The sequence below is a fragment of the Babylonia areolata genome, chromosome 32 (genome assembly GCF_041734735.1).
Source record: "Babylonia areolata isolate BAREFJ2019XMU chromosome 32, ASM4173473v1, whole genome shotgun sequence".
NCBI lineage: Eukaryota > Metazoa > Mollusca > Gastropoda > Neogastropoda > Buccinidae > Babylonia > Babylonia areolata.
Window position 1 is genome coordinate 4286010 of NC_134907.1, and position 23725 is coordinate 4309734.

Consider the following 23725-nt stretch of genomic DNA (forward strand, 5'->3'; position numbering starts at 1 on the left):
CGCCACTGCAGGTTCTGCGTTCAGTTCTTCGTCATACCCCTCCTCGTCCTCCTCGTCCTCCTCACCTTCCACGTCCAGCTCCGTCGCTCTGTCCACAGACCCCGGCTGGGTGTCCAACCTGCTGTAGTCAGGTCCTCCGTGTGTGGACTTGACGCTCTCTCCGGAAGGCGGCATGGGGGTGCCTGAGGCGGGCAGCAGGGGGTCGGGACAGACCTGGGAGTAGGGCGGAGGCTTGTCGAGGAGGATGCCCGGCACGTGGTGACTGTCCAGCAGCCCTCTCTGGAACGTCTCCGACGTGGTCAGCATGGCCGTGTTGACGATCCCCGCGATGCCCAGCTTGGGGTTCAGGGTGGACTTGACGGACCGCCGACCGTTGCCGGAGTGGTGGGGTTGGGGGAGGAAGGGGGGGACCTTGCCGGGGGGGAACTTCCCCCCTCCCCCTCCTCCCCCCGGCGCGGCCCCCGAGCTGCTCCCTTCCTCGTCCGAGGCGAATGCGGGGCTGGAGGACCGGTCCTCGTCCTTGTGATCCCCGGGGTCCGTCACTGTGCTGCCGCCGTCCAGGCTGTTGTGGCGGCTCACGTCACCCGTGTCCAGGGTGGGGCGGCCGGTGGGGGCGTGGGGGTGGAGGTGGGGGCCGCGGACACCTCCCGCTACTGCTGCGTGGTGGTGGTGGTGGTGAGAGTGGTGGTGGGGGTGTCCAGGGCTGAGTGATGTTCTGGTGGAGTCCCCTGTCAAATGGAAAGGGACGTGAGTCACTTATGGATAAGATCAAGTCATGTTGCTTGAAGCCAAGCTGGCCACAGAAGGGGGAATTCAGGTCTGACAGATAAACCCTTTCACTGTTCAAGACGTAGCACTTACGTCTATAGTGATGCCACTGATAACGTCCTTAAGTCTCTCCATACGAACGGCGAAAGAGACGACGTTAACAGCGTTTCACCCCAGTTACCATCATCAAAATATTGCAAGCGGAAGGCTCTTATACTAAAGAGGTGAATGTTGACAAAGAATACCACAATTCTGACGACGGAAGCTAAAGGTTGGGTCATTCAGACACCCACTGGACATCCAGGGGTCTGTGTAGAGGAGAAGAGAGGACTGGCCGTACTGAGTGAGTTAAAAGAAGACATATATGTTTAGAAGGCTGAAAATTCACATATTTGATCTGGAGTGGTACATCTCCAGACCTTTTTTTTTTTTTTTTTAATCAATTTTGGCCAATTGTGCTTGATATTAATCTATGGCTTGAAACATCTCTTCCTGCTTTCTGGACCCTTCCTCAGAACATGAACATTTTCTTAAGGAACTGGGGTGGGTCTAGTTGCATGAGCGAACTAAAATGCGATACGTTTGCTTGCCGTCAAGGATGTTCCTTTTTCTTGTGGCCTCAGTTGCATGTAGGCCATGGAGCACCAGAACGTGTTTTGTTTTGTCTTTGTCTTTTTCTTTTCTCTCTCTCTCTCTTTTTTTTTTTTTTTTTTTGTACTTTCACACGCCTTCTTCATTGACCCAAAAAACAAAAAAACCTTTTTTCCTTCTATTTCTTTCGTGTGTGTGTTTTTTTTGTTGTTGTTGTTTTTTTTGTTTTTTTTTTTGGGGGGGAGGTGTTTTTTTTTAATATTTCTTTTCGTGTTTTCTGTTGTTGTTTTTTTCGCTTTCTACATAACATGTCAGATTTCAATTAATACATTGTTTCTATTATTACAATATCCTGGACCACGTGAAAATCCATTATCACTAAATTCTATTACAACAGCTTTATGATCTGAATTAGGAACTATAATATGTTCGCATGTTACTAGATGATGTATCATGCTTTCTGATATAAAGCAACAGTCAAGGCGACGGGTTATGAATGGACTGCTGCGACACCAGGTAAAATCTTGTTCTTTTATGTGGAACATTCTCCAGGTGTCAGTTAAACTAAGAACGTTTTAAGAAAAGTTCCTGAATTTCATTTTCCCGATGAGGTTGACCCGATATGACGTCAAGGTTGTTGTCAAGAACACAATTAAAGTCAAGGATGTTCCTAACTCCAAGGTAAATTCCATATACTTAGGAACAATCTTAACGCTAAGCAAACATCGCTTCATGCAGCTGGGTCCAGTTGTTTCATTTAAATAAGTGCATTGTACTCACACTGCACGCAGAAATAAAAAACGAAAGTGGAACTCCCTGCAAAATGGACTGGCTAAGTGGTCTTATCCCTCTTACATACATCTGCATGAACTTCAAAGCGGAAAAAAATGAGTGCGGTTTTTTTTTTCGTCTGTATCTTCCTGAATCAAAGGTAATTTCTGCGGACTGAATGGACCAGAGATTTGGTCAAAAGACGAACTGACTGGATGAGATAAACTTGTTCTCTTTTTTCAATATTGATCTTTTCTTCAGTTTTCTAGAAGGTGAAGCAGAAACAAACAGAAATACGGTGTCGACTTGAGAATACGGGCCATGCGCTATCTCTGGGTATAAGGAACAGACGAAGTGATTTGACTGTTTTTTGGTAAGGGCGATGTAAATCATGTGTTTAATAGACCCCTTCTTCTTCTTCTCCTTTCTTTCTTCTTTAACACAGTCGTTGGAGCGCAACAAAGAACTGTTGAACAGATTCTTCAGGTATGGGGAATATGCGTTGGCATCAGCAATGGCGTTGAATATTTTGGGGTCAGAGGCCACCACTGTTCTAGAGCAACAGGAAATATAGGTCAGGTGTTGGCTGTCGCAGGGCATAAGGGGAAGAAGTTGTGTGTTAACTATGGACCTCAGTGACTGTGTGTTTCTGTGAGCTTGCCCGCCATGCCTTATATCGATATGAAAAAACAACACACAAGACCAAAGACAGACACACAGGCACAGAGAAAGCTGACTTTAATGTCAGGCAGGGAAAATTACTCACAGCTTTGTTAAAAAGAAACACACACACACACACACACACACACACACACACACACACACACACGCGCACGCACGCACGCACGCACGCACACACACACACACACACACACACACACACACACACACACACACACATATATAGATAGATAGATAGATAGATATAGATATATAGATATATATTTGTATTTGTATTTCTCTTTTTGTTACAACAGATTTCTCTGTGTGAAATTCGGGCTGCTCTCCCCAGGGAGAGCGCGTCGTTGCACTACAGCGCCACCCATGTTTTTGTATTTTTTCCTACGTGCAATTTTATTTGTTTTTCCTATCGAAGTGGATTTTTCTACATTATTTTGCCAGGACCAAACCTTTTACATGCGCTAAGTGCATGCTGCACACGGGGCCTCGGTTTATCGTCTCATCAGAATGACTAGCGTCCAGACCACCACTCAAGTTCTAGTGGAGGGGGATAAAATATCGGCGGCTGAGCCGTGATTCAAACCAGCCCGCTCAGATTCTCTCGCTTCCTAAGCGGACGCGTTACCTCTAGGCCATCACTCCATTCTCTCTCTCTCTCTCTCTCCCCCTATATATATATATATATATATATATATATATATATATATATATATATATATATATATATATATATATATAATGATGTTGTTACGTTTTCGTCGTTATTTGCCTTCTATCGTTAATAATTGAACATAGAAAAATGAAAGAAAGGAAGAAAAAAAAGAAGAAAACACAATTTTGAAAGATACACGTATCCTCTTTTACCTTCGAGTCTTTACTTTTTATCAAACACACACACACACACACACACATACACACACACGCGCGCGCGCACACACGCACACACACTTTAAATGAGGACATAATTGAAACAACAGAATAACATATACATATAAGGGTTATATTTCACAGAAAGTGCAACTTATGTCGAGCACAGGTTCATCTAAAAATTCAAGCAAATAAGGCTCTACATGTGCTACTCAGTTTCAGTTTCAGTTTCAGTAGCTCAAGGAGGCGTCACTGTGTTCGGACAAATCCATATACGCTACACCACATCTGCCAAGCAGATGCCTGACCAGCAGCGTAACCCAACGCGCTTAGTCAGGCCTTGAGAAAAAAAATACTCAGAATATTTCACAATACAAAATATCAACATAGATATCATCTGTCATTTATATGATACTTTGATAACACATATATTGAAATATGGAGCAGAGATTTGGTTTCCATATGATGTTGCAGATGTGTCATTTAATCTGTTTGAATTATTCAGTTATTGTCTTTCCAAGAATTTCGATATGAAAGATTTCACGTGAAGTTTTGCAAACAATTACTTGGGGAACATAAAAGAGTAATGTTTGTCCCAGTTTTACGAGAATTATGAAGTTTTCCTATTAGCCTAACAATAATGTCAAGTAAATGGCTATTGGATACATATATCAGAGTTTCCTAAAAATTGACATATATACACAACTTATAAATGCATGTATCGTGAAACAAATAAAACCGTTCAGTGGCTACTTTTCATTTAACAAACTGTATCAATTAGCACTGGAATAGATCATGTTTTGAAAAATCAGCTCACTTTTAGTGTTGAACGATTAAAGTATGCTATATCCAAGAAGCAGGATAATGAACAAGTGAAACGTTGTTGACTGTATTTCTATATAGGGTTCAGTTTTGTACTTTGTAACAGCGTTCTTGTAAAATTCTGATTTTGGATGAACTGTTTTGTTTCTGTTTCCAAAAGTTTGACTGTCTCAACCCCCACTCCTCCCTTTGTTACCTGTCTAAACCCCAACCCCTCCAATTATCTGTTACCTGTCTCAACCCCCAACCCATCCAATTATCTGTTACCTGTCTCATCCCCCAACCCCTCCAATTATCTGTTACCTGTGTCATCCCCCAACCCCTCCAATTATCTGTTACCTGTCTAAACCCCAACCCCTCCAATTATCTGTTACCTGTCTCAACTCCCAACCCCTCCCATTATCTGTTACCTGTCTCAACCCGCACCCCTCCCTTTGTTACCTGTCTCAACCCCCAACCCCTCTCTTTATCTGTTACCTGTCTCAACCCGCCCCCCTCCCTTTGTTACCTGTCTCAACCCCCAACCCCTCTCTTTATCTGTTACCTGTCTCAACCCGCACCTCCCTTTGTTACCTGTCTCAACCCCCAACGCCTCCCATTATCTGTTACCTGTCTCAACCCCCACCCTTATCTGTTACCTGTCTCAACCCCCAACCACTCCCATTATCTGTTACCTGTCTCAACCCGCACACCTCCCTTTGTTACCTGTCTCAACCCCCAACCCCTCCCTTTGTTACCTGTATCAACCCCCAACCCCTCCTATTATCTGTTACCTGTCTCAACCCCCAACCCCTCCCTTTGTTACCTGTATCAACCCCCCATCCCCTCCTTCTGTTACCTGTCTCAACCCCAACCCCTCCCATTATCTGTTACTTGTCTCAACCCCCACCCCCTCCCTTTGTTACCTGTCTCAATCCACCACCCGTCCCTTTATCTGTTACCTGCCTCAACCTCCAACCAATCCCATTATCTGTTACCTGTCTCAACCCGCACCCCTCCCTCTGTTACCTGTCTCACCCCCCCCTTATCTGTTACCTGTCTCAACCCCCAACCCCTCCCATTATCTGTTACCTGTCTCAACCCCCCCCCCCCTTATCTGTTACCTGTCACAACCCCCCCCCCCCCCTTATCTGTTACCTGTCTCAAGACCCACCACCTCCCTTTGTTACCTGTCTCAACTCCCAAACCCTCCCATTATCTGTTACCTGTCTCAACCCCCACACCCTCCCTTTGTTACCTGTCTCAACCCCCAACCCCTCCTATTATCTGTTACCTGTCTCAACCCGCACCCCTCCCTTTGTTACCTGTCTCAACCCCCCACCCCCTCCCATTTTCTGTTACCTATCTCAACACCCACCCCTCCCATTATCTGTTACCTGTCTCAACCCCCAACACCTCCCATTATCTGTTACCTGTCTCAACCCCCAACACCTCCCATTATCTGTTACCTGTCTCAACCCCCCACCCCCTCCCATTTTCTGTTACCTGTCTCAACACCCACCCGTCCCATTATCTGTTACCTGTCTCAACCCCCAACCCCTCCCATTATCTGTTACCTGTCTCAACCCCCAACACCTCCCATTATCTGTTACCTGTCTCAACCCCCAACCCCTCCCATTATCTGTTACCTGTCTCAACCCCCAACCCCTCCCTTTGTTACCTGTATCAATCCACCACCCCTCCCTTTGTTACCTGTCTCAACCACCCACCACCTCCCATTATCTGTTACTTGTCTCAACCCCCACCCCCTCCCTTTGTTACCTGTATCAATCCACCACCTCTCCCTTTATCTGTTACCTGTCTCAACCTCCAACCCCTCCCATTATCTGTTACCTGTCTCAACCCCAACCCCTCCCATTATCTGTTACCTGTCTGAACCACCCACCCCCTCCCTTTGTTACCTGTCTCAACCCAACACCCTTATCTGTTACCTGTCTCAACCCGCCCGCCTAATCTGTTACCTGTCTCAACCTCCAACCCCTCCCATTATCTGTTACCTGTCTCAACCCCCACCCCCTCCCTTTGTTATCTGTCTCAACACCCCACCCCTCCCATTATCTGCTACCTGTCTCAACCCCCCCCCCCTTATCTGTTACCTGTCTCAAGACCCACCACCTCCCTTTGTTACCTGTATCAACCGCCCACCGCCTTCCTTTGTTACCTTCTCAACCCCCCATCCCCTCCCTTTATCTGTTACCTGTCTCAAGACACACCACCTCCCTTTGTTACCTTCTCAACCCCCCACCCCCTCCCTTTATCTGTTACCTGTCTCAACCCCCACCCCCTCCCTTTATCTGTTACCTGTCTCAACCCCCACCACCTCCCTTTATCTGTTACCCGTCTCAACCCCCCACCCCCTCCGTTTATCTGTTACCTGTCTCAACCCCCCCCCCCCTTATCTGTTACCTGTCTCAAGACCCACCACCTCCCTTTGTTACCTGTATCAACCCCCCACCCCCTTCCTTTGTTACCTTCTCAACCCCCCATCCCCTCCCTTTATCTGTTACCTGTCTCAACCCCCCGCCTTATCTGTTACCTGTCTCAAGACCCACCCCCTCCCTTTATCTGTTACCTGTCTCAACCCCCCGCCTTATCTGTTACCTGTCTCAAGACCCACCACCTCCCTTTGTTACCTGTATCAACCCCCCACCCCCTTCCTTTGTTACCTGTCACAACCCCCCACCCCCTCCCTTTATCTGTTACCTGTCTCAACCCCCACACCCTCTCTTTTTCTGTTACCTGTCTCAACTCCCACCGCTCCCTTTATCTGTTACCTGTCTCAACCCCCCACCGCTCCCTTTATCTGTTACCTGTCTCAACCCCCACCACCTCCCTTTATCTGTTACCTGTCTCAACCCCCCACCACCTCCCTTTATCTGTTACCTGTCTCAACCCCCACCACCTCCCTTTATCTGTTACCTGTCTCAACCCCCCACCCCCTCCCTTTATCTGTTACCTGTCTCAACCCCCTCCCCCCTTATCTGTTACCTGTCTCAAGACCCACCACCTCCCTTTGTTACCTGTATCAACCGCCCACCGCCTTCCTTTGTTACCTTCTCAACCCCCCATCCCCTCCCTTTATCTGTTACCTGTCTCAAGACCCACCACCTCCCTTTGTTACCTTCTCAACCCCCCACCCCCTCCCTTTATCTGTTACCTGTCTCAACCCCCACACCCTCTCTTTATCTGTTACCTGTCTCAATCCCCCACCCCCTCCGTTTATCTGTTACCTGTCTCAACCCCCCCCCCCCTTATCTGTTACCTGTCTCAAGACCCACCACCTCCCTTTGTTACCTGTATCAACCCCCCACCCCTTTGTTACCTTCTCAACCCCCCACCCCCTCCCTTTATCTGTTACCTGTCTCAACCCCCACCACCTCCCTTTGTTACCTGTCACAACCCCCCACCCCCTCCCTTTATCTGTTACCTGTCTCAACCCCCACCACCTCCCTTTATCTGTTACCTGTCTCAACCCCCACCACCTCCCTTTATCTGTTACCTGTCTCAACCCCCCACCACCTCCCTTTATCTGTTACCTGTCTCAACCCCCACCACCTCCCTTTATCTGTTACCTGTCTCAACCCCCCACCCCCTCCCTTTATCTGTTACCTGTCTCAACCCCCTCCCCCCTTATCTGTTACCTGTCTCAAGACCCACCACCTCCCTTTGTTACCTGTATCAACCGCCCACCGCCTTCCTTTGTTACCTTCTCAACCCCCCATCCCCTCCCTTTATCTGTTACCTGTCTCAAGACCCACCACCTCCCTTTGTTACCTTCTCAACCCCCCACCCCCTCCCTTTATCTGTTACATGTCTCAACCCCCACACCCTCTCTTTATCTGTTACCTGTCTCAATCCCCCACCCCCTCCCTTTATCTGTTACCTGTCTCAACCCCCACACCCTCTCTTTATCTGTTACCTGTCTCAATCCCCCACCCCCTCCGTTTATCTGTTACCTGTCTCAACCCCCCCCCCCTTATCTGTTACCTGTCTCAAGACCCACCACCTCCCTTTGTTACCTGTATCAACCCCCCACCCCTTTGTTACCTTCTCAACCCCCCACCCCCTCCCTTTATCTGTTACCTGTCTCAACCCCCACCACCTCCCTTTGTTACCTGTCACAACCCCCCACCCCCTCCCTTTATCTGTTACCTGTCTCAACCCCCACCACCTCCCTTTATCTGTTACCTGTCTCAACCCCCACCACCTCCCTTTATCTGTTACCTGTCTCAACCCCCCACCACCTCCCTTTATCTGTTACCTGTCTCAACCCCCACCACCTCCCTTTATCTGTTACCTGTCTCAACCCCCCACCCCCTCCCTTTATCTGTTACCTGTCTCAACCCCCTCCCCCCTTATCTGTTACCTGTCTCAAGACCCACCACCTCCCTTTGTTACCTGTATCAACCGCCCACCGCCTTCCTTTGTTACCTTCTCAACCCCCCATCCCCTCCCTTTATCTGTTACCTGTCTCAAGACCCACCACCTCCCTTTGTTACCTTCTCAACCCCCCACCCCCTCCCTTTATCTGTTACATGTCTCATCCCCCACACCCTCTCTTTATCTGTTACCTGTCTCAATCCCCCACCCCCTCCGTTTATCTGTTACCTGTCTCAACCCCCCCCCCCTTATCTGTTACCTGTCTCAAGACCCACCACCTCCCTTTGTTACCTGTATCAACCCCCCACCCCTTTGTTACCTTCTCAACCCCCCACCCCCTCCCTTTATCTGTTACCTGTCTCAACCCCCACCACCTCCCTTTGTTACCTGTCACAACCCCCCACCCCCTCCCTTTATCTGTTACCTGTCTCAACCCCCACCACCTCCCTTTATCTGTTACCTGTCTCAACCCCCACCGCCTCTCTTTATCTGTTACCTGTCTCAACCCCCACTCCCTCTCTTTATCTGTTACCTGTCTCAACCCCCCACCCCCTCCCTTTATCTGTTACCTATCTCAACCCCCACCACCTCCCTTTATCTGTTACCTGTCTCAACCCCCACCCCCTCTCTTTATCTGTTACCTGTCTCAACCCCCACCACCTCCCTTTATCTGTTACCTGTCTCAACCCCCACCACCTCCCTTTATCTGTTACCTGTCTCAACCCCCACCACCTCCCTTTATCTGTTACCTGTCTCAACCCCCACACCCTCTCTTTATCTGTTACCTGTCTCAACCCCCACGCCCTCCCTTTATCTGTTACCTGTCTCAACCCCCCACCGCTCCCTTTATCTGTTACCTGTCTCAACCCCCACCCCCTCTCTTTATCTGTTACCTGTCTCAATCCCCAACCCCTTCCTTTATCTGTTACCTGTCTCAACCTCCAACCCCTCCCATTATCTGTTACCTGTCTAACACCCCCCCCCCCCCTTATCTCTTACCTGTCTCAACTCCCCCCCTTATCTGTTACCTGTCTCAACTCCCCCCCCCCCCTTATCTCTTACCTGTCTCAACCCCCACCCCCTCCCTTTATCTGTTACCTGTCTCAACCCCTATCCCCTCCCGCTTTTCTAGTTACCTGTCTCAACCCCCACCCCCTCTCTTTGTTACCTGTCTCAACCCCCACCCCCTCTCTTTGTTACCTGTCTCAACCCCCACCCCCTCTCTTTGTTACCTGTCTCAACTCCCCCCCCCCTTATCTCTTACCTGTCTCAACCCCCACCCCCTCCCTTTATCTGTTACCTGTCTCAACCCCTATCCACTCCCGCTTTTCTAGTTACCTGTCCCAGCCTTCTTCCCCATCATCATCATCATCACCTAACACCACCCTCTCTCTCCTCCTTTTCTAGTTACCTGTCTCAACCCCCACCCCTCCCTTCTTCTTCTGCGTTCGTGGCGAGTTGCAATCCCACATTCACTCGTACGTACACGAGTGGGCTTCTACGTGTATTGTATTGTACTTATTTCTCTTTTTGTCGCAACAGAATTCTCTGTGTGAAATTCGGGCTGCTCTCTCCAGGGAGAGCGCTTTTGTTGTTGTTGTTTGTATTTATTCCTGCGTGCAGTTTTATTTGTTTTTCCTATTGAAGTGGATATTTCTACAGAATTTTGCCAGGAACAACTCTTTTGTTGCCGAGGGTTCTTTTACGTGCGTTAAGTGCATGCTTCACACGGAAAAAACTCGGTTTATCGTCTTATCCGAATGACTAGCGTCCACACCACCACTCAAGGTCTTAGACTCTCTCGCTTCCTAGGCGGACGTGATACCTCTAGGCCATCACTCCACCGTTTTTATCCCGCCATGTAGGCAGCCATACTCCGTTTTCAGGGTTATGCATGCTGGGTATGTTCTTGTTTCCATAACCCACCGAACGCTGACATGGATTACAGAATCTTTAACCTTTATCACGTTACCTGTCTCAGCCTCCTTGCCCACCACCATCATCGCCGCCCCAACACCACCTCTGGCAGCAGCAGCAGCCACCCCACCCTTCTTCCTCTGCCGCGGCTTCCGGAAGTGGAACCCCCCGCCGACGCCGCGCCGGGGTTTGTCGGAGTCGGCGCTACTGTTGGACAGGGTGGTGGCCTTGGTGACGCTGTGGTCCGTGGCAAGCTCCATGGTGGTCTGGAGCTTCCGGTGCTTGGCGTCCGACTTCCGCTGGAGATCGAGGGCCACCTTGTAGATGCCGCCGTAGAGCACGCACATGACGACCAGCGTGATCCAATAGTAGCCGATTGTCAGCAGGAACGTGAAGAGAGGGTCTGACATGAACTGGACCTGTGGGGCGTGGGTTGGGAAAGAAGGGGGAAGAATGCCTCAGTTGGTGAGTGAGTGAGTGAGTGAGTGAGCGACAAGACAAGACAAGACAAGATAAGACAAAACGAGGCAAGATAAACTGCTTATTATCGAGGGTAATGAATATACATGAAATAATAATAATACTAATAGTTGGACGCCCTATCTCCGGAGCGCCCAGAGCGTTAACAAATACAATTACACATACATACATTGATGCAGATACACTTCCTAACATTCATTTGCCTCTTCGCATCACAAAATAAACAGGTCACACACACACACACACACACACACACACACACACACACACACACACACACACACACACACACACACATACGGCATTCATACCGATACAGCCCCATTCCTCTCACCACCCACCAAGAATCACAGACACACATGGCGGGAAAACTAATCATAACAACTGTGGAAAAGGTGAGTTTTGAGAGCTGATTTGAACGAGGACAAAGACTGAGCGTGTCGGACAGAATAAGGGAATTTGTTCCAGATGACAGGTCCAATGAAAGAGAAAGCACATTCCCCATGGAGTTTCTTTCGCCTGCTTGGTATGCGAAAAACCCGAGTGTCACCGGAGGAACGCAGAGACCGAGACGGAAAATAGATCTGGAGGATCTGGTGCCAGCTGCATTGCTTGGTTCTAACTTTTTGACAGTTACCCGTGACTAAATGCCTACGTTGACCGAACTACGCCACTGGTCAGTTCCATACTACACACGGTTAGTAGCGGGTTACGACCACACTAGGCTCTTCCGTCCGAGCAATGCAACTGGCTCGCGGACCTGTGGGTTTGGAAGAAGAGAGAAGAATGCGTGAATGGGTGAAACGTCAATGAATGAGTGAGTGAGTGGGTGAGTGGGTGGGTGAATAGATGAGTGAGTGAGTGAGTGGGTGGGTGAATAGATGAGTGAGTGAGTGAGTGGGTGGGTGAATAGATGAGTGAGTGAGTGGGTGGGTGAATAGATGAGTGAGTGAGTGAGTGGGTGAGTGAGTGGGTGGGTGAATGGGTGAGTGGGTGTGTGGGAGAGTGGGTGGGTGAGTGAGTGGGTGAGTGAGTGAGTGGGTGGGTGAGTGAGTGGGTGGGTGAGTGAGTGAGTGGGTGGGTGGGTGAGTGAGTGAGTGAGTGGGTGAGTGAGTGAGTGGGTGAGTGGGTGGGTGAGTGAGTGGGTGGGTGAATGGGTGGGTGAATTGGTGGGTGGGTGAGTGAGTGAGAGGGTGAATGGGTGAGTGGGTGGGTGAGTGGGTAGGTGAATGGGTGGGTGATTGGATGAGTGAGTGAGTGAGTGAGTGGGTGGGTGGGTGAGTGGGTGGGTGAGTGAGTGAATGGGTGAGTGGGTGGGTGAGTGAGTGAATGGGTGAGTGAGTGGGTGAGTGGGTGGGTGAGTGAGTGAATGGGTGAGTGAGTGGGTGAATGGGTGAGTGGGTGAATGGGTGAGTGGGTGAGTGAGTGGGTGGGTGGGTGAGTGGGTGAGTGAGTGAGTGAGTGAGTGAGTGAGTGTGTGAGTGGGTGGGTGAGTGAGTGAGTGAGTGAATGGATGAGTGGGTGAGTGAATGGGTGAGTGGGTGAGTGGGTGAGTGGGTGAATGGATGAGTGAGTGGGTGAGTGGGTGCTTGAGTGGGTGAGTGGGTGAATGGGTGAGTGGGTGATGGGTGAGTGGGTGAATTTGATGAGTGAGTGGGTGAGTGGGTGCTTGAGTGGGTGAGTGGGTGAATGGGTGAGTGGGTGGGTGAGTGAGTGAATGGGTGAGTGAGTGGTTGAGTGGGTGAATGGGTGAGTGGGTGAGTAGGTGAGTGGGTGGGTGGGTGAGTGGGTGAATGGGTGAGTGGGTGGGTGGGTGAGTGAGTGGGTGAGTGGGTGAGTGGGTGGGTAAGTGAGTGAGTGAGTGGGTGAGTGGGTGAGTGTGTGAGTGGGTGAGTGGGTGAGTGAGTGAGTGAGTGAGTGAATGGATGAGTGGGTGAGTGGGTGAATGGGTGAGCGAATGAGTGAGTGGGTGAGTGGGTGAATGGATGAGTGAGTGGGTGAACGGGTGAGTGAGTTGGTGAGTGGGTGCTTGAGTGGGTGAGTGAGTGGGTGAGTGAGTGGGTGAATGGGTGAGTGGGTGAGTGAATGGGTAAGTGGGTGAGTGAGTGAGTGAGTGAGTGAGTGAGTGGGTGAATGGGTGAGCGAATGGGTGAGTGGGTGAATGGATGAGTGAGTGGGTGAACGGGTGAGTGAGGTGGTGAGTGGGTGGGTGAATGGGTGAATGGGTGAGTAGGTGAATGAGTGAGTGGGTGAGTGGTGAATGGGTGAGTGAGTAGGTGAGTGAGTGAGTGAGTGAGTGGGTGAGTGAGTGGGTGAGTGGATGAGTGGGTGAATGGCTGAGTGGGTGAATGAGTGGGTGTGTGGGTGAGTGAGTGGATGAATGGATGAGTGAGTGAGTGGGTGGGTGAATAGATTAGTTCCATACTACACACGGTTAGTAGCGGGTTACGACCATACTAGGCTCTTCCGTCCGAGCAATGCAACTGGCTCGCGGACCTGTGGGTTTGGAAGAAGAGAGAAGAATGCGTGAATGGGTGAAACGTCAATGAATGAGTGAGTCAGTGGGTGAGTGGGTGGGTGAATAGATGTGTGAGTGAGTGAGTGAGTGGGTGGGTGAATAGATGAGTGAGTGGGTGAGTGAATGGATGAGTGAGTGAGTGAGTGGTGGGTGAATAGATGAGTGAGTGAGTGAGTGGGTGGGTGAGTGGGTGGGTAGGTGAGTGAGTGGGTGGGTGAATGGGTGAGTGGGTGAGTGGGTGAATGGGTGAGTGAGTGAGTGAGTGGGTGGGTGGGTGGGTGGGTGGGTGGGTGAATGTGTGAGTGGGTGAGTGGGTGGGTGGGTGAGTGGGTGGGTGGGTGAATGGGTGAGTGGGTGAGTGGGTGAATGGGTGAGTGAGTGAGTGAGTGGGTGGGTGGGTGGGTGGGTGGGTGAATGGGTGAGTGGGTGAATGGGTGAGTGAGTGGGTGAGTGGGTGAGTGAGTGAGTGAGTGGGTGAATGGATGAGTGAGTGAGTGAGTGGGTGGATAAATAGATGAGTGAGTGAGTGGGTGAGTGGGCGATTGAGTTGGTGAATGGGTGAGTGAGTGAGTGAGTGAGTGAGTGGGTGTGTGAATAGATGAGTGGGTGAGTGAGTGGGTGAATGGATGAGTGAATGAGTGAGAGAGCGGGTGAGTGGGTGGGTGAGTGGATGAGTGAGTGGGTGGGTGAATAGATGAGTGAGTGAGTGAGTGAGTGGGTGGGTGAGTGGGTGGGTGGGTGAATGGATGAGTGAATGAGTGAGTGAGCGGGTGAGTGGGTGGGTGAGTGGATGAGTGCGCGAGTGAGTGGGTGGGTGAATAGATGAGTGAGTGAGTGAGTGGGTGAATGGATTGATTGATTGAGTGAGTGAGTGAAAGACAAGAGAAGACAAGACAAGAGAAGACAAGACAAGACAAGACAAGACAAGACAAGATAAAACTCTTTATTATCGAGGGTAATAGATAGGCTTTTTGAATTCTTTTTCTTTTCTTTTTTTTTTTTTTTACATCCGACCCTCGCACTAAACATAAAAAAAAAAAAAAAACTACTAAAGAAACAAAGTGCGAACGCGAAAAGGGAAATAAAATAAAACACAATGAAAATACAAGAGAAAAAGAAAAAAAGGCGTGAGGGAGGGAGGCGTAGGAAGAGAGGGAGAGAGAAGGAGAGAGAGAGTGATAGAGTTGTAGAGAGGAGGAGACAGAGAGAGAGAAAGAGATATATATATATATAGACAGAGAGAGAGAGACAGAGAGAGAGTTGCTTGGGAGTGGCTTAAAGCCTCCTGTGTGGCAAGTTTGTATTTCTTTTTTTTTCTGTTTTCTTTTATTTAAATTTTTATCACAACAGATTTCTCTGTGTGAAATTCGGGCCGCTCTCCCCAGGGAGAGCGCGTCGCTACACTACAGCGCCACTCATTTTTTTGCATTTTTTCCTGTGTGCAGTTCGATTTGTTTTTCCTATCGAAGTGGATTTTTCTACAGAATTTTGCCAGGAACAACCCTTTTGTTGTCGTGGGTTCTTTTGCGTGCGCTAAGTGCATGCTGCACACGGGACCTCGGTTTATCGTCTCATCCGAATGACTAGCGTCCAGACCACCACTCAAGGTGTAGTGGAGGGGGAGAAAATATCGGCGGCTGAGCCGTGATTCGAACCAGCGTTCGCACCATACACATACAATACATTATCAGAAAGAATCGAACCTCTTACCTCACACGTTCCAGGTTCCACCGTCCGCTCGCCGACAAAGTACTGCCAGCCGATGATGGTGGTGAAGAAAATGAGAGCTGGTACCACCCAGGTGATGCCCACCATCACCCGTACCTGCAACAACATGCTGTTGTGTTGTATTGTATTGCATTGTATTGTATAGTACACTCAGCTTATATCACATATATATTTCAGTTGGGCAAACAGCAAAGTGAGAGAAGTATTATCAATGTTTTTTCCATTGCAATGGGAAATCATTTAAGCTCAGTCTTTGTGAAGGACTTTGACTCTCAAACTAGGAGGCAAGATTGCACTGGCTCTAGTGCTGCAGCCTTGGGGGCTAGTTGGCCTTTGGGAACCATCCCAACGCCGACTGCCCTAAAACTCTTGGCCCAGAGAGTGGGGATGTTGCTTAGCTTGAGAGACTTTCCACAATGATTAAATTCTAGCCCAGATAGTCGGGACAGCAGTTGCCTCCTCTGCTGTTCTGATGGTCATAGTCGGACACGACTGATTGTCATACATTGTATTGTACTGTATTGTACTGTATTGTATTGTATTGTATTGTATCGTGTTGTGTTGTATTGTATTGCATTGCATTGTATTGTGTTGTATTGTGTTGGTCGTGTCGTGGTGTGTTACTCTTTTTGTCACACACACACACACACACACACACACATACACACACACACACACACACACACACACACACACCACACACACACACACACAACACACACACACACACGCACGCACGCACACACGCACACACACAGTTGATGCAGTGGTAGCAGCTATAATAAAATTAGATAGAATGAAATAAAGAAGCAGAAGAGAAATATTTCTGTCTCCGTTTTCTACGTCTTCGTTTCTTCCTGGTATGTCTCTCTCTCTGTCTCTGTGTCTCTCTCTGTCTCTCTCTTTTCAATCTCTCCGTCTCCCGTCCCCTAGCCCCACTCCACCCCCCCCGCACCCCTCCACACACACAAAAAAAAACTTCCTCACCTTCTTCTCAGTCCTCCAGTTCCGGTACTTAGCAGGGATCTTGACGGACAGGAAGCGATCCATGGTGATGAAGAAGACAGTGTACTGTGACGTCAGACACACGGTCCAGTCCAGGGAGAGCCACAGGTCGCACAGCCAGGGGCCCAGCGGCCAGTAGTTGAGGAGGAGGTACTGTGTGAAGAGCGGCATGGAGAAGGTGCCGATCAGCAGGTCGGACACGGCCAGTGAGGCGATGAAGTAGTTGGTGGGCTGGCGGATGCTTCGCTCCAACCCGAAGGCCAGCAGAACTGTCACGTTGCCCAGGACGGTCACCAGGCACACCACTGTCGCCAGGAGCCCCAGGAACACTGTCAGCCACACGGGCTGCTCCGGCACGGGCGTCTCTGCGGTCACGTTCACCAAGGTGCTGTTGCTGTTGTTGTTGATGTCCTGCAGGCTGACGTCACATAGTGACATGTTGTGGAGTCCGCACAACGTCACGTTGTTGGTGGTCGTGTGGTTTTGGAAGGATCTGTCGATGACGTCGTGTGACGCGTTGCTCCAGGCGCTGATAAAACTGTGGTTGGTTAGGAGTAGCGTCATTTCCATCCCTGGTGGTGGCGGTGCTGGAAGTGGTGGTGGTGGTGTTTGTGGCTGGGAGGGGGGTATGGCGCTGGGGATTGTCCTGTTGACCAGAACCCGCTAGGCGGGAGGGGGCTGGGTGGTAATCTGGACTCCAGTGACACGTGTCATCGGAACCTGAGACAGATGATTGACAATGGTGATGGTGATGGAGATGATAATGATGGTGATGGCGATGGAGATGATGATGGTGATAGGGATAATGATAATGACGGTGATGGTAATGAAGATGATAATGATGGTGATGGCGATGATGATGTTGTTGACGGTGATGGCGATGATGATTATGATAATGATCATTATCGTATGCAACAGCAGTAGCAGTTGTAGTTGTAGTAGTAGTAGCAATATTTACTAAAACATTTTAGCATGGATATAAACAATGATAGATAGATAGATAGATAGATAGATAGATAGATAGATAGATAGATAGATAGATAGAATAAATGAATAACAAATAAGCAAACATAACACAGACAAATCAATCAATGAATCAAAAAGTAAGCAAATAAATACATAAATACGCGACATACCAATTAATTAAATTAAAAATATTGCTTAGAGCCCAGCCGACCATGAAGGCCATATCAGGGCTATCCACCATTCAAAGTTTGATCACCGCAGATGGGCCACCCCAATGTTTTCAGCTTTCTACTGCACTGTGATCACTCCATGATAAAAATTTCACAACTTTTGTACTAAGCATATACTATATTAAATACTATTAAAAATATTTATTTCTTTTAAATATTGCAATATTGTCCACGGAGGGACATCACGGAACAACGTTCTCAATGAATCTGCTGTAAAAAAAAAAACCCGTCGTGTGTCATAAAAGTCCCAACAATCAATCAGAATATGTTGCACAGTGAGTGGTTCATCACACGGAATACACCAAGGAGCCTCTTCTCCTTTCAGGAGGTAGGAATGTGTGATGTATGTATGACCTGTATGAAGTCGGCACAGCACTGTCATTTCTTTTCGATTCACCACAGCCATAGGCAGAGTCTCTTGAAGATTTGGTCGTATTTTAAATAATTTGTTATCTATTTGTTCATTCCATTCTTTCTGCCAGAGATCTTTAGTATACCGATGAACTTTGGGTTTAAAATCAGTAAAAGGAATATAAAACTTATATTGTTTCTCTCTAACAGCACTCTTAGCCAGATTATCTGCTATTTCGTTCCCTTGAATGCCCACATGACCGGGCACCCAAGCCAGAATGATTACAAAACCATTTCTTTTAAGATGGGTAAACAAACTGAAGAATTCTCGAAGTTTGGGATGATCAATATTACGATGAGCTATTGCCTCCAAAGAAGAAAGCGAGTCAGAAAAAACAACAAATTTACGATTAGATGATTGCAATATAGCATTTAAAGCTAGATTTAAAGCAGTTAGCTCTGCAGTAAACACAGAACTGTCTGACAGAATATGTTTCGTGAGTCTTTGGGAGGGAGAAGTCGGACAAAAAGCAGAAGCAGCCACTCCCTCCTCAGATTTTGAGCCATCCGTAAAAATTTTCTGATATAATGGATATTTCTGGCAGAGCGACATACCAGAAAACTTAAAATGTTAAGATATATATTGATTGAAAACATGTGTGTGTGTGTGTGTGTGTGTGTGTGTGTGTGTGTGTGTGTGTGTGTGTATCTCTGTCTGTATGTCTGTCTCTGTATCTCTCTCTCTCTCTCTCTCTCTCTATATATATATATATGTGTGTGTGTGTGTGTGTGTGTGTGTGTGTGTGTGTTTCTGTCTGTCTCTCTCTCTCTCTGAGTGTGCGAGGGTGTCATCAATGGTAGCGGAAATGAAAGAAGAACTTTGTAAACTCAACGATGAGATAGACAGATTGGAGGAATTTTCACGGCGAGACAACCTTAGATTGTTTGGTATTCCTCCCCCAAGTTCGAGTGAAAAAGAGGACTATGATTCATGTGCCAGAGCAGTGTGTGAGGTGCTCAACAAGGTAGAAGACAGAAAATGGACAGAAGAAGACATCGTGCGAGCACATCGAGTGGGACAGGCAAAGCCAGGAGAACCAAAGACAATGATAGTGAAGTTTAAGCGTTGGAGAGACAAAATGATGCTGATCAAAGACAGACAGTTGAGAACAAAGTTAGAGGATAGAGGGGTGAGAGTGGCAAACGACTTGGCCAGGAGACAAGCAGGCATGGTAGCGGCAGCAAAGAGAGAAGGGAAGGTGGCTTTCTTCGTGAGGGGAAAGCTGACGATCGGACCTCGCAGACCAGATTCAAGGCATCATGCTGAAGGGACGGCCGGTTCCAGTGCTGTACCACAGAGCAACAACAGTCCCACCCCCATCCCTACGCCCACCCCAACCCACCATGGCCTTGATCCCAGTCACCCTCCCCTTCTCCCCACCCAGGAATTCCCACCTATCGCCACTGGTGACGTCAGTCAAGTGGTTCCCAAGCACGTGACCAGGTTGCAGCCAATGGCAGTGGTGTCCTGACGGGTTCACGGACCCCACTCCACGTGCAGCTGACCGAAGTGATACCGGTGACAGCGCTCACTTCCGCAGTGACAGCAACACGCGAGTTGGCAGGCAGGCCGTGGGGCACCGTTCAGTTCGTGGTGCGATTTCAGCGGGCAGAGGTGGACAGCAAACAGGTTTACACAGCTGCCTGAGAGGGCAGCCGCGTCACCTGAACAAGTCACCTGCTGGGGGGAGTGGCCGTACTTTGCGGTCGAACAGCTGTAAATAGGACAGGCCTGATCATCAAGTGTCCGATTTGAGTTTTCTTAATTATAATGTGGAAAATCTTTACAACAAACTTTCAGATGTTTCTTTTATAAATTTTGTAACTAATTTTGACTTTGTGTGTTTGACAGAAACGTTCGTCAACGATTCTTTTGATTTCAGTTCAATCTTTAATGATTACATAAAATTCAGTGCCCCTGCCAAAAAGTTGTCGAACCATGGAAGACATTCAGGAGGAGTGCTGGTACTTATCAGAAGACAGTTTGCACAATTTGTTAAAGAAATTAAGTCAAACTGTGACAATGTGGTTCTTGTACAAATTGATAAATGTGTGTTTGGTATTAATAAAGATGTCATTTTTGTTGCTTGTTATGTTGTACCAGAGGGTGGTCCAGCTTATAATCATACACAATTGAAAGATGGAATCCTTATTTTGGAAGAAAATATTTTGGAATCTGTTCGTAATGATAATGTTTATTTCATTGTTTGTGGAGATATGAATGCCAGAACAGGGGGTGAACAGCCCAGAGAGGAACAAATGGCTAATTATGTGCAAGGTATGGATGATGATGAGGATGAAGATGAGTGTGAATGTGGCAAGCGGTGTTCTAAAGATACATTTGTGAACAGTTTTGGTAAATCCTTGTTAGATTTTTGCTTCTTGTTTGATCTTTTCATCCTGAATGGCTCATGTTAAAAATGACTCAGAGGGAGAGTTTACTTTTGTATCTCCCCATAGATGTAGCGTTATAGCCTATTTTCTGGTATCTAGAAAAATTGTTTCGAATTGTGATTTAAAGGTAAATGATTCTCTTTTTTCATGGCATCTTCCCATTCAGCTGACATGGAAACAGTGTACTGCTACAAAGATTGAACCATGTGTAGCTCAGTCGGCTGAAGAAAGAGTGGTTTGGTCAGAGGAACATGTGCAGACATTCAGAGAAGAACTAAATTCTGATGAGTTCAAGGAGTGTATGGTTGTAGTCACTGACACTCTAGCTACAGATATTAATAAATCTATTGAGCTTTTTGTCAGTGCCTTTTATGGAGCTGCTGCATGCATGATTAGGACGGTGGGCAGAAAGAAGAAAAATGTTAATGAATGGTTCGATAATGAATGTAGAAATAAGAAACGACAGGTAAGGAGATTATTGCAAATTTTACAAAGAGCTAAAACGGCTGAAGCAATAACTGAAGCAAAAAACATTTATGTAGAAGAAAGAAAACAGTATATTAAATTAAGAAAGGATAAGAAAAAAGATTTTGATGAAATGAAACTGCAAAAGTTAAAGGAATCAATAAAAGACTCTAAATTGTTTTGGGCAACTATCAGATCAGTAAACAGGAAAACTGCTATTTATAATGAAATAACATCACAGCAGTGGTATGACCATTTTTATTGTGTTCAATTTATTTGATGGTAGGCAAGACACAACCGATATAGAAGGAGAAGATGATGAAATTGAAGAAATCTCAAATGAACCCCTGTTTAATAACCCTATAACAGTAGATGAAATTAAAGCCAGCATAAGAAATCTGAAAAATGGAAAAAGTGCCGGTCCAGATAAAATAGTCGGAGAGATGCTTAAAAATATTGACACTGTTGTTATTGACTTTCTCACGTCATTGTTTAATAAACTGTTTGATAAAGGATTATTTCCCATAGACTGGTGTAAATCAATAATTGTACCAATCCATAAGAAGGGGGACACGACCAATCCCGACAACTATAGGGGTGTAGCTCTAACAAACGTAATAAGCAAAGTATATACTTTCATTTTGAATAGAAGGCTTGGTCAGTGGGCAGAAAGAGAGGGGAAAATTGTTGAAGAACAAGCAGGTTTTAGAGGAGGATTTAGTACTATATACCATATTTTTACTTTATATGCTTTGGTTCAAAAATTTCTTAAGAAGAATACTAAATTATATGTTGCTTTCGTAGACTTTAAAAAGGCGTTTGACTCTGTGAATAGAAATATATTGTGGCACGTTTTGAGAAAAACTGGTGTTAATGGAAAAATGTATATGGCACTTCGAGGTGTATATGAGTCAGTTTTGGCATGTGTGCGTGAAAAAGGAGTTTACTCTAATTATTTTAGCTGTCCCCGTGGTGTAAAGCAAGGCTGTATTTTGAGTCCTCAAATGTTTGCATTCTTTATTAATGAATTAGCCATTGAAATGTCAGAAAAAGGTAAACATGGTGTACAATTAATCCCAGGTGCTGTTGAAATATTTTTGTTAATGTTTGCTGATGATGTGATTTTACTCTCTAGCACTGCGGTTGGCTTGCAGAATCAGCTCAATGTATTGAAAAACAAAGCAGACACATTGCAATTAACTGTTAATCTAGACAAAACAAATATTATTGTTTTTCGTAATGGAGGTCATTTATCGCAGTGGAAAAAGTGGTTGTATGGTAATGTGGAAGTAAGAGTTACTAATGCCTATAAGTATTTAGGAATGGTATTTACGACAAGATTGAGTTTAAAAGCGGGATGGTCAGAAATGTGTAGGAAAGGGAAAAAGGGAGTAACAGAAATTTTAAAATCTATGAAGAAACTGAAAACAGTTGATTCCTCTTTATTTTGGAAGTTGTTCGATACACAAATAGAGCCAATGTTGAGTTATGCAGCAGAAGATTGGGGTCTTGAAGAAAATGCTGAAATGGAAAAGGTACATACATTAGCTATAAAGAGATTTATGAATGTTCCATTGCACTCTTCTAACACGATGGCATATGGTGATTCTGGAAGGTATCATTTATATATTCGAGCCTTTGTGAAATGCATCAAATACTGGTTAAAGCTAACTCAGCTCCCTATAAACAGACTATGTAGACAGGCATATGACATGTTACTCCAGCAAGTTGAGTTAGGTAACCATAACTGGGTGGGCAATGTGAAGCAAGTTCTTACAGTAAACGGGTTTGGTATTGTATGGTTTAGTCAGGGAGTTGGGAATGAAAGAGGATTTATTTCGGAATTTAAAGATCGTTTAGTATCTTGTTATAGACAAAACTGGCACTCCAAGATGGAAGATAGTATACAGTATTCTTGGTTCCATTCCTTCAAAAGTGTATAACAGCAAGATTTAGAAATAGAACATTAGGCTTAAAAGCAAATAGAAGATGGTTTGAGGCATTGGGGATAATTTGTGCATGGTGTGTATGGATGGTGTGAGAGAAGATGAAGACCATTTCCTATTTCATTGCAAAGCTTATCAAGATATCAGGGCTAAGAATCAACTTTTACATGTGGCCGCCGAGAGAAGGCAAACCGTGCAGAGCTTGTTATCCTCTGTTAATGATGAAGTTCTAATTTCGCTCGCCAGGTATGTTGCAGAGGCTATTAACATCCGGAAAAAGAAAATTGGTTAGTTAGAATATGTAGTAGTTATATCTATGAATAATATATTGCATTTGTATGCACTTGATGGTCAAGTTGAATATGAACATTTTATAATATTTGTTGTTGTGGTTGTCAGTTAGGCTAAATAGTAGATGTTGATGATAGAGATGATAGTGTGTGGTTGATGATGATGTATGTGTGCTTGTATTGGGCACATGCATCTATAAACAATTAATTCACCTTGTTCTAGAAAAGCTTATTGACAAGAATTGTGTTATTTACTATTCATAGTTTGTTTTTGTTTTTTTTCGTTCAATACACGACGCTGCATACACACACACACACACACACACACACACACACACACACACATATATATATATATATATATATATATATATATATATATATATATATATATATATATATATATATATATATATATGTAGCCGTGTCCTGAGTGGTTCTAACAGGTACAGCACAAAAGACTTAAATATGATTGATTGAATGAAAGGATAGACA

At 46.5% G+C, this 23725-nt stretch overlaps 1 protein-coding gene across 4 annotated transcripts in view; it reads right to left on the reverse strand.

Moving 5' to 3' along the window:
- The window catches only part of LOC143276512 (muscarinic acetylcholine receptor gar-2-like), a 266866-nt gene that overhangs the window by 1959 nt on the left and 241182 nt on the right, over nucleotides 1-23725 (reverse strand). For all 4 annotated transcript variants that reach the window (XM_076581051.1, XM_076581054.1, XM_076581049.1 and 1 more), the window contains 4 exons: nucleotides 16511-17248; nucleotides 15506-15619; nucleotides 10853-11216; nucleotides 1-728 (listed from right to left, as the gene is read on the reverse strand). The exon at nucleotides 1-728 is cut by the window's left edge and continues 1959 nt beyond it. In XM_076581051.1, coding sequence (XP_076437166.1) covers nucleotides 1-728; nucleotides 10853-11216; nucleotides 15506-15619; nucleotides 16511-17098 — 1794 coding nt within the window. In that variant the 5' untranslated portion in view covers nucleotides 17099-17248. The remainder of the gene's footprint in view (nucleotides 729-10852; nucleotides 11217-15505; nucleotides 15620-16510; nucleotides 17249-23725) is intronic.